This window comes from Pongo pygmaeus, chromosome 23 (assembly GCF_028885625.2).
Source record: "Pongo pygmaeus isolate AG05252 chromosome 23, NHGRI_mPonPyg2-v2.0_pri, whole genome shotgun sequence".
Taxonomy (NCBI): Eukaryota; Metazoa; Chordata; class Mammalia; order Primates; family Hominidae; genus Pongo; species Pongo pygmaeus.
In genome coordinates, this window is record NC_085931.1 from 27,016,474 (window position 1) to 27,028,588 (window position 12,115).

Sequence of the window (12,115 nt, forward strand, 5' to 3'; positions counted from 1 at the left end):
TTTTTGAATGGTCCTGGCAGCCTTGTTGAAAATCAGCTGACGGTAAATATGAGTGTATATTTTGGAGTGTCTTATCTATCCCATTGATCTGTGTATTACTTATTACCAGTTTGATGAATAATGTTTTGTAATAAGTTTTTAAGTAGAACGTATTAATTAACAAATTAATTAAGTTGATAATATTATTTTTGCAAAATTGTTTGGCTATGTGGAGTGCTTTGCATTTCCCAACTGATCAGTTGTTTGTTTCTGCCAAATATTGTTAATAATAATAACAACAATAAAGGCAATTAATTTTGATATGGAATGAATTGAATCTGTAGATAAGTTTGGGGAGTATTGTCATCTTAATAATATGAAGCCTTTCAACTCACGGTCCTGTGATGTATTTCCATTTACTTAGGTCTTTAACTTCTTTTGTTGATGTTTGGTAGTTTTAAATGTACAGGTCTTACACTTACTTGTCAAAGTTATTTCTAAATATTTTCTTTTTTAGGTTATTATAAATAAGGTTTTTAAAGCATCGTTCTCAATTGTTCATTGCTAGTATGTAGAAATACAAATCATTTTTGCATACAGATGTTGTGTACTGAAACTATGCTGAAACTATTTACTAGCTTTAATGTTTTTTTGTGTGGATTCCTTCAGATTTTCTATATACAAATTATGTCATCTTGAATAGAGGTAGTTTCACATCTCCTTTTTTAAATCTGTTTGCCTTTCACGTCTTCCCTGGTAACCCAACAACTAACTGTTTTGGTTAGAACCTCTAGTACTATATTGAAAATGAGTTTACATGTTTCACTTATTTCTGATATAAGGGAGAAAGTTTTCAGTCTTTGGTCGATGAAAAGAGTTAAACTCTGTAAAATATTTTGAAGGGATTTATTCTGAGCTAAATATGCGTGACCATGGGCTATGATACTGTTCCCAGGAAGTCCTGAGTACATGTGCCCAGTGTGGTCAGGGTACAGCTTGGTTTTATACATTTTAGGGAGGCATGAGACATCAATCAAATAAACTAAGAAATACATTGGTTTGTTCCAGAAAGGCTTGACAGCTCAAAGCAGTGGGGTGGTTGGGTGGATTCCAGGCTATAGGTAAATTTAAACATTTTCTGGTTGACAACTGGGTGAGTTTGTCTAAACAGCTGAAATGATAGAAAGGAAATAGGTTAAGATAAAGTATTGTGGAGACCAAGGTTCTTTTGAAGTCTTATAATGGCTGCCCTTAGAGAATACATGACAAATGTGTTCTATTCACACCTTTTAAAAGTGCTAGACTTTCAGTTAATCTCTTCAGATTTGGGAGGGCCTGGAAGTAAAAGATCTGGGGAAATTAATAGAGATTCCGTGCAGATCCAAATTTTCCCCCACATAGGACAGCTTTGTAGGGTCATTTCAAAACATGGGGGGAAAAAATATGTTTTGGGGTAAAATATTTTTACTTTCTTCTTTATTTTGTTTTGTTATGCCAGAGTCAGACTGGAAAGTAAGTCACAATATATAGGGTTAATTAAAATCCATCTGATGAGAATTGATGGTTTGTAGGGCATTAGTATCCAGACCCCTTATATAGGGATTTGGGCAAGATTGCAGAATGAGAGCTTAGTCCTCATTTTTGGCATGAAATATTGTACTAGCTTTTTTTTTTTCTTAATTGATGGTCTTTGCTAGTCTGAGAAAGTACTGTTTGTTGAGTGTTTTTATTTTGAGATGTGTTGGATTTTGCAAAATGATTTTTTCTCCCTGTTGAGATGATCCTGTGATTTTTGTTCATTATTCTATTAACATGATATATTTCACTGATTTTTATATGTTGAATCTGTTATAGGAAAGTGGTCCTGATCCAGACCCCAAGAGAGGGTTCTTGGATCTTGTGCAAGAAAAAATTCAGGGCAAGTCCACAATGTGAAGTGAAAGCAAGTTTATTAAGAAAGTAAAGGAATAAAAGAATGGCTACTCCATAGAGAGAGCATGCCCAAAGGCTGCTGGTTGCCCATTTTTATGGTTCTTTCTTGATGCTGTGCTAAACAAGGGGTGGATTATTCATGCCTCCCCTTTTTAGCCCATATAGGGTAACTTCCTGATGTTGCCATGGCGTTTGTAAACTGTCATGGCGCTGGTGGGAGCGCAGCAGTGAGGATGACCAGAGGTCACTCTTGTGGCCATTTTGGTTTTCGTGTATTTTGGCTGGCTCCTTTGCTGCAACCTGTTTTATTAGCAAGTTCATTATGACCTGTAGTTTTTTATTACACACATTTTAGAACACATTTGCCATGTATTCTGTAAGGGCAGCCATTATAAAACCTCCTTTTTATCCTGTAACTTAGAATGCTTTAAATATCTGGGAATGCAGCCCAGTATGTTTCACATTTATTTTTCCTAGCTCCTGTTTAAGATGGAGTTGCTCTAGTTCACATGCCTCTGACAAATCTCTTCTTGTTGCGGAAATAAATCCTATTTGGTTATTGTGTGTTATCATTTTTTATATGTTGCTGAGTGTGGCTTTCTAGTGTGGTGTTGAGGACTTTTTTGTCTGTGGTTCATAGAGGATATTGGTCTGCAGTTTCTTCTAGTTTTTTTCTCATTTTTGACAGGCTATAGCATTTTTAGTAGATTTTGTTATATTTATGTCTTAAGACAACAAAACAAGTATATGCAAAAGTGGAAAGGTAATTTATGAAAACATAATGATTGTTAAATTCTGGTCTACTGTAACTAAGAGGAAAATTGTATATATATATATATATGTCAATTGAGGACACTACCAACCTTAAGATGGATTGACATGGAAGTCCCTGATTAACATAACTTTACAGCTTAACATCCTCTCCACGATCTACACACGTTTGTAGAAAGTCTTACTTTCATGGCCAACTTTTTAACTTGTGTGACTATTTTATTTCTGCAAAGCTGTCTTAATGTCTTATTTTAATGTCAAAAAAATAAAAAGAAAAGGATGAAGGAAAAACCTTTTTTTGTTTTTCACAAGCATCACCTTTGGTGTCAATTAATGAGTTTGTAGAAAGACTGGGATGACTGCTGGGCGCAGTGGCTCATGACTGTAATCCCAGCACTTTGGGAGTCCCAGGCAGGCAGATCACAAGGTCAAGAGATCGAGACCATCCGGGCCAACATGGTGAAACCCTGTCTCTACTACAAACCCCAAAATTATCTGGGTTTGGTGACACCCACCTGTAGTTCCAGATACTTGGGAGGCTGAGGCAGGAGAATCACTTGAACCTGGGAGGGAGAGGTTGCAGTGAACCAATATCGCACCACTGCACTCCAGCCTGGCAACGGAGCAAACTCTGTCTCAAAAAAAAAAAAAAAAAAAGAGAAAGACTGGCATGGTTTACACGAATTATCTGTTAGGATTAAATATTAGACATTCTACCTCTCAATGTTTGCAGTTATCTTCTTTCTTTCCTTTACTCCTTATCTTCTTTCTTTTTCCTTTTTGAAGCTAAGGCAATTCAATCAAGTATCTATAAATTTTTCCTTCCCCAAACCCTGATAAAATTCTTCATATAAGATAATGAAAGACAAGGGATGGGAGAAAAACTGTTTTCTATTTGGTCAGAAGATAGAGATAATAAATGATAGTGTGTACTTAAAGGTCAAAAGTATCTAAAAGGTATAGTGATATGATTTTCTATTTAATTTATCATACATTTCATAATTGCTAAAGAAGAGCTAGTTAATAAGATCTAAAGAAATGATATGTTATGGCCATTGGATTACATGGTGAGAGAGAGGTACAGTAGTAGACAATGACAGAGGAGACTTTGGAGATATTGAAAATATCCTGTTTGTTTAAAGAAGCGTGTTACTTACATTAATGATTTTTTATAAATTTTAACAATGCCTCCTTTTTGGAAAATTGCAGTTTGTATTAGAGAAAATGGGCTCCAGACCATTTAGTCACATACTTTTCTTTTAGATTTGTGCTGGATTTGTTCATTTTTGCAAGTTATTGGGTGTATAGAAGCTTAAAATTAATATAATTTTCTGACAAAATAATATTGTGCACTGACCTTTATTATGCTGATGATGCTTTTTTTTGCATTGAAATGTTTCTTCTGATTTTATAAAAGCACAAACAGCCTTTTCTGCCTTTTCTGTTGTTTGCATTTTTTTTTTTTGCTGATAGCTTTTATTTCTTGTTCTTATGCTTTAATTATAACTCTTTAACACCTGACGACTTGTAGTTCTGAACATGTACGTTTAGTCTATTTGCCGGCATTGCGTTATTTTAAAACTTACACTTACTTATATATTTATTTTTTTGAAATAGCATCTTGCCGTGTTGTGCAGGTTGGAGAGCAGTGGTGTAATCTCAGCTCACTGCAATTTCTGCCACCCAGGCTCAAGCGATACTCCTGCCTCAGCAATAACTGGGACTACCTACAGGCACGCACCACCACACCAGGCTAATTTTTGTATTTTTAGGTGAGATAGCATTTCACCATGTAGCCCAGGCTGGTCTCCAACTCCTGAGCTCAAGGGATCCGCCCCTTCTCGACCTCCCAAAGTGCTGGGATTCCAGGCATGAGCCAGTGAACCTGGCCACACTTATTTAATTTTATTCTTTTCTGCCTAGGATATATGAGACTTCCTTAATCTGAGAATTCATGATTGTCACAATTTGAAACTCTTTTTCTAGTCATTATTTTAAAAATACTGCCACTTCCTGTATTCTTTTAAAATTCTGATCAGAAGTGTAGGCTTTGTCACTCTTTTCTTAAATGCCCTATAATCTCCATCATATATTAGATGCTTCTTTCTCTCTTTGCTACATATTTTTGTAGTTTTGTTAAAGTTATTTTTCAATTATCTAATTAGCTTTCAACTATTTAATTTACCCAGTGATTTTTATATTTTGTTTTCTAGAGATTGTTGGTTCTTTTTAATACTTGCTCATCATTGAGAAGCATTATTTTTTCATACTTCTGAAGTACTCCATTATTTCTTCAAAAAGTAAATATTTTTTGGTTTGGTAAATTTTACATAGGAAATACGTTGGGGTCATCTTGTGCTTCTTATTCATGGTATCTTGTTTTTATTCATGTTTTGTGATTTTTTATAAAGATCTGCTTATTTCTCGTAGATTTTTATTTGTGAAAGTTCTTTGAGGACTACTTTGAAGTTAAACTCCACTATAGATCATATCTGTGTATGTTTTTGTCACTTACCTGTGGCTGTTTTAAGCGTTCATTGAGTTTTTTTAGACTGCTGTCTTAAAATAATGCTAAATGAGCTAAATTTCATCACTAGAGAAAAATCATAAGTCAAAATATGTTCCAATGAAAATTTGGGGTCCTTCCTTTGAGGCAGTTGACATTTGTGTCATGGGAAGAACACCTAAAAACATTGATGTCTTTAAAAAGTTGTCAGAATAGTATGTTTCTGGAGAAATAGCTTTTGTATGTGTCAGAATATAAATGCGTTAGAAAAAAATTGTGATATTATTTAATCAAACTGACCTTGAGAAAGTGAATTGAATGGTGTATAAATGAGGGAATTTTTACTTTTTCATCTGCTGTTTGAATTTTTGTTTATCAGACTGCAGTTACGTATTATTTGAAGCTGAAAATGAGGGGAAGAACTACCATAAATAATAATATTAGAAACTGTTAGAAACTTATTTTTTATTCCAGTGTGATTAAGTTAATGTTTGCCATTTGATAGTATAATTTCAAAATTAAGAGTTCCTCTACTGATAAACTTTCAAATATTTCTAGATGTCTGTCACCAATAAATGTTAATCTTGGATGTTACTTCATGTTAACAGGTGTTTGCAGACCATTATAAATTACCACAAATTGTTGAAAAATCTTAAACAGGAGAAGGAAGAGAGTGAAGTTAGCATCACAAAGAGAAACACGATGCTGGAAAGGGAGATTGCATTCTCAATCCGGGATAATTTCATGCAGCAGAAGGCTTTCAAGTACATGTCAGTGATTCAGGCTTTTCTCGGTTCTGTTCCACAATTAATTTTGCAGATATATATCACTCTCACTATAAGAGAATGGCCTTTGGGTAGAGGTACGTTGAGTTACTTGATGCTGAAAGACAGACAAAGGTCAATAAGGTGTGCTAATATAACAGAAATTGAGAAGTTGAAATATGTAATCCCAATTTACAGTTGCACTGAATTTTTTATAAGATTGAGTTTCTATTAATTTATTTGATTAGCAGATTATAAAAAGATGCTGCTGGAATCCATAGAAATTTAATATAAATAAAAGTTAGCATCAATTTATTTTATTGACCCTGAAGGGTTAAATTAAGCTTGATGTAATATTTGGAGATGAAGTGGAAGAATTATGTTTTTATCTAAAACATATTTTTGTTATAATCTGCCTTGTATAAACAGCATTGCTTTTTTTTTTTTTTTTTTTGAGACAGAATCTCGCTTTGTTGCCCAGTCTGGAGTGCAGTGACCCGATCTCGGCCCACTGCAAGCTCCGCCTCCCAGGTTCACACCATTCTCCTGCCTGAGCCTCCCGAGTAGCTGGGACTACAGGTGCCCGCCACCACACCCAGCTAATTTTTGCATATTTTTAGTAGAGATGGGGTTTCACTGTGTTAGCCAGGATGGTCTCGATCTCCTGACCTCGTGATCCACCTGCCTTGGCCTCCCAAAGTACTGGGATTACTGGCATGAGCCACTGCGCCCGGCCAAACAGCATTGCTTTTAATAGAAGTCGAAACTGCATGAAAATTAGAGTGTGCCTAAGACTATAAAATTTTATAAAAGTCACCAGGCAAATAGTTCTGTATCTTTTATTTTAAATTTTTACCTTAAATACAGGGAGTACATGTACAGTATATGTACAGGTTTGTTACATGGGAATATTGTGAGATACTGAGATTTGGAGTGTGGATCCCATCACCCAGATAGTAAGCATAGTATACAATAGGGAGTTTTTTTTTAGCCCACCCTGTCCTTCCCTGCACCCAATAGTGGTCGACAATGTCTGTTATTTCCATATTTATGTTCAGGTGTGCTGAATGTTCAGCTTCTGCTTATGAGTAATAAATCTATTTGGTTTTCTATTCCTGCATTTATTTGCTTAGGATAATGGCCTCCACCTGCATTTATGTTCATGCAAATGACATGATTTATTTATTTTGTATGGCTGCACAGTATTCCACATACACATACATGGAATACTATGCAACCATACAAAAGAAATTAATCAATTATTTTCCTTATCCAGTGTACCATTGATGGGCACCTGAGTTGATCCTATGTCTTTGCTATCGTGAATAGTGCAGCAATGAACATGCGACTGCATGTGTCTTGGACATAGAATGATTTATATTCCTTTGGGTACATATCCACTAATGGGATTGCTGGATTGAAAGGGTAGCTGTGTATTAAATTCTTTGAGAAAATTCCAGAGTGCTTTCCACAATGGCTGATCTAACTTATACTTCTATCAGCAGTGTGTAAGCATTCCCCTTTCTCAGCATCCTCACCCAGCATGTGTTGGTTTTTGACATGTTAATAATAGCCATTTTTGCTGGTGTGAGATACTATCTCATTGTGGTTTTGATTTGCATTTCTCTGATGATTACTGATGCTGAAATTGTGGGGGTTTTTGTTGTTGTTGTTTTTTGAGCTGGAGTTTCACTCTTGTTGCCAAGGCTGGAGTGCCCTGGCATGATTTTGGCCCACTGCAACCTCCACCTCCCAGATTCAAGTGATTCTCGTGCCTCAGCCTCCCAGATAGCTGTGATTACAGGCATGTGCCAACATGCCCAGCTAATTTTTACATTTTTAGTAAAGACAAGGTTTTGCTATATTGGCCAGGCGGGTCTTGAACTCCTGACCTTAGGTTATCCACCCACCTCGGCCTCCCAAAGTGCTGGGATTATAGGAGTGAGCCACCGCACATGAACTTATGCTGAGCAGTTTTTCATATGCTTGTTGGCCACTTGTATGTCTTCTTTGGAGAAGTGTCTGTTTGTTTTCTTTTACCTTTTTTTTTTTTTTTTTTTTTTTTTTTTTTTTTGAGACAGAGTCTCACTTTGTCGCCCAGACTGGAGTGCAGTGGCGCAATCTCGGCTCACTGCAAGTTCTGCCTCCTGGGTTCATGCCATTCTCCTGCCTCAGCCTCCCAAGCAGCTGGGACCACAGGCGCCCACCACCACGCCCAGCTAATTTTTTTGTATTTTTAGTAGAGACGGGGTTTCACCGTATTAGCCAGGATGGTCTCGATCTCCTGACCTCGTGATCTGCCTGCCTCAGCCTCCCAAAGTGCTGGGATTACAGGCGTGAGCCACTGCACCTGGCCACTTTTGCCTATTTTTTAACAGTTATTTGTTTTGTGCTTGTTGATTTAAGTTCCCTATAGATTCTGGATCTTAAGCCTTTGCTGGATGCATAGTTTGCAAATATCTTCTCCCATTGTGTAGGTTGTCTGTTTGCTCTGTTTACAGTTTCTTTTGCTGTGCAGAAAACCTTTAGTTTAATTAGGTCCCAATTTTCTATTTTTGTTTTTTATGCAAAATTGCATTTGGGGACTTAGCTAAAATTTTTTTGCCACTATCAGTGTTTAAAATAATACTTCCTAGGTTATTTTCCACAATTTTTATAGTTCGAGGTCTTACATTTAAACATTTCATCCATTTTGCGTTAATTTTTGTATATGGTGAAAGGTAGGAGTACAGTTTAAGTCTTCTACATGTGGCTAGCCAGTTATCCTAGATTCGTTTATTTAAAAGGTAATCCTTTTCCCATTGCTTGTTTCATTGCCCTTGTCAAACATCAGATGGTTATAGGTGTGTGGCTTTATACCTGGGTTCCCTGACCTGTTTTCTTGGTCTCTGTGTCTGTTTTTGCTCCAGTGCTAAGCTGTTTTTGCTACTGCAGCTTTTAAGTGTAGTTTGAAGTCAGGTAGTGTAACATCACTGGCTTTGTTGTTTTTGCTTATGATTGCTTTGACTAATTGGGCTTTTTGTTGTTGCTGTTCCACATGAAATTTAGAATAGTATTTTTTCTAATTTTGTGAAGAATGACATTGGCAGTTTGACAGGGATAGCATCAAATAATTTGAGCTTCTGCCCATTCAGTATGATGTTGGCTATGGGTTCGTTATAGAAGACTCTTATTATTTCAGGTACATTCTTTTGATGCTTAATGTGTTGAGTTTATCATGAAGAGATGTTTGATTTTATCAATCCCTTTTTCTGTTTTGGTTTTTACTTTTGATTCTGTTTATGTGGTGATCACATTTATTGATTTGGATATGTTGAGCCAGCTTTGCATTCCAGGAAAAAAGCCTACTGTGATTGTGGTGTACTAGCTTTTTGATGCACTGTGAGATCCAGTTTGCTGAGATTTTGTTAAGGATTTTTGCATCTGTGTTCATGAGGGATATTGGCCAGAAGTTTTCTTGTGTCTCTGCCAGGTTTTGGTATCAGGCTGATGCTGGGCTCATAGAATCTGGGCTCATTGAATGAGATGGGAAAAAGGCTCCTCCACCGTTTGTTTGAATAATTATAATAGCATTGTTATGAATTCTTTGTACATCACGAAAAATTTGGCTATGAATTCATCTGCTCCAGGGATTTTTTTTTAAAATATTGGTAGGTTCTTTATTACCTAAACAATTTAAGGCATAGATATTGGCCTATTCAGAGTTTCAATCTCTTCTTGATTTAGTCTTGGGAGATTGTGTGCTTCCAAGAATTTATCTGTTGCCTCTAGATTTTCTAATTTGTGTGCATAGAGTTGTTCATAGTTGTCTCTGAGGATCTTTTGTATTTCTGTGGGATCAGTCATATACAGCCTATATTGTTTTGATTGTACTTCTTTGGATTTTCTTGTCCCCTTTTTTTTTTTGAGACTGAGTTTTTTTCTGTCACCAAGGCTGCAGTTCAGTGACATGATCTTGGATCACTGACACTTCCATCTCCCAGGTTCAAGCAATTCTCATGCCTCAGCCTCCTGAGTAGCTGGGATTACAGGCATGCACCACCATGCCTGGTTAATTTTTCTATTTTTAATAGAGACAGTGTTTTACCATGTTGGCCAAGCTGGTCTCAAACTCTTGACCTCAAGTGATCCTCCCATGTCAACCTCTGAAAGTACTGGGATTACAGAGGTGAGTCATCATATGCAGCCTTTTTTTTTGTCTTTGTTAATTTAGATAGCACACTATCCATTTATTTATTTTATTTTCAAAGGACAACTCTTGGTTTAAGTGATCTTTTATATTTATTTTGCACCTCAGTTTCATTAACTTCTCTAGTTTTAGTTATTTTCTTCTGCTAGATTTGGTGTTGGTTCCCCCTCCCTCCCAGTTCTTTTAGGTGCAAAGTTAAATTGTTAATTTGAGATTTTTATAACTTCTTGATGAAGGCATTTTAGGGCTATAAACTTTCCAATTAACTCTGCTTTGACTGCATCCCAGAGATTTGGGAAAGTTTTTCCTATTTTCATTTATTTCAAATCATTATTTTAATTTCTGCCTTAATTTTTATATTCACCTGGGAGTTATTCTGGTGTAAGTTGTTTGATTTCCCTGTATTTTTGTATTTTGAGAGATCTTCTTGGTATTGATTTCTATTTTTATTGCACCGTGGACCAAGAGTGTGCTTCGTGTGATTTGTTTCTTTCGAATTTAATGAGGCTTGCCTTAGTAAATTGCTCAGTCAATCTTAGGCTATATTCTGTGCAGATGAAAAGAATGACAATTCTTCATTTGTTGGGTGGCATGTTCATTCTGTAGATGTGTTAGTTCCAGTTGGTCAAGTGTTGAGTTTAAGTCCAGAGTTTCTTTGTTAGTCAAGAAGAACCTGTTCTAGAAATCGGTGCTTCATTTTTGTATGTATGTGTATTTAGGACAGTGTTTGATTGTACCCATTATTATTATGTAATGTCCTTCTTTGTCCTTCTCAATTTTCACTGGTTTCACATCTGTTTTCCTGCTCTCTTTGTTTTCCATTAGCATGATGGATCTTACCCGCTCCTTTACTTTGAGGGTGCAGGTGTCATTGGATGTGAGATGAGTGCCTTGAAGACCACAGATGGTTGGGTTTGTCTTTTTATTCAGCCTACCACTGTGTGTCATTCAAGGTTAGTATTGATATGTGTGATTTTGATCCTGTTATGTTGTTAGCTGGTTGTTAGGTAGACTTCATTGTGTAGCTGCTTTAAAGTGCATGTGGGCTTGTGCTTAAGTATGCTTTTGTGAGAGCAGATACCATTCTTTCAAATGCATGTTTGGCATTCCCTTGAGTTTGTCTTGAAAGCCTAATCTACTTGAAGTGTATGCCCTTAGCATTTGTTTGTCTGATAATAATTTTATTTCTTTTTTCCTTATGAATCTTAGTTTGGTGGGATATACAATTCTTGGGTTTTTTTTTTTTAATGTTGAAAATAGGCCACCAGTCTCTGGTTTCTGCTAAGAGGTCTGCTGCCATCCTGATGGTGTTCTCTCTATAAGTGACCTGCCACTTCTCTCTAGCTGCATTTATATTTTCATGTTTGTTTCCTTTCTTTTGTTTGTTTGTTTCTTTCTTTCTTTTTGCACTGACCTTGGTGAATCTGATGACTATGTGCCTTGGGAATGGTCATCTTACATAGCATCTGGCTGGGGTTCTCTATTTTATTTGGATTTGGATGTTGACCTCTCTAGTGTGATGAGGAAGACTTTCATGACTGTCTCCTCAAATTTATTTTTCAAGTTGCTTATTCTTTCTCCTTTTCTCTCTGGAATGCTGGTGAGTCAAGTCCTAGATTTGGTCGCTTTACATAACCCCATATTTCTTGGATGTTTTATTCATTTTGAATTATTTTTGCTTTATTATTGTTTGACCAAGTTGATTTGAAGAACCAGTCTTGGAGCTCTGAAATTCTTTCCTCAGCTTGGTCTATTCCCCTCTTAACACTTCCATTTTATTATAATGTTCTTATTGTGAAGTTTTCAGCTGAAGAAGTCAATTTTTGGTCTTTCTTTAAGTGGCTATTTCATCTTTCAGCTCTTGAATTTCTTTATTGCATTGCTTGGCTTCCTGGGTTGATTTGAAATTTTAGTAACTTACAGTAAATGTTGAAAGAGACCCAAAACGACATGCTGACTTTAGATATTCAGAAA

The 12,115-nt window shown here is 36.2% G+C and overlaps 1 protein-coding gene across 2 annotated transcripts in view; it reads left to right on the forward strand.

Annotated features, from left to right (window-relative positions):
* The window catches only part of XKR3 (XK related 3), a 65,949-nt gene that overhangs the window by 43,591 nt on the left and 10,243 nt on the right, over positions 1-12,115 (forward strand). For both annotated transcript variants that reach the window (XM_054470541.2, XM_054470543.2), the window contains one exon: positions 5,797-6,050. In XM_054470541.2, the coding sequence (XP_054326516.1) occupies positions 5,797-6,050 (254 nt within the window). The remainder of the gene's footprint in view (positions 1-5,796; positions 6,051-12,115) is intronic.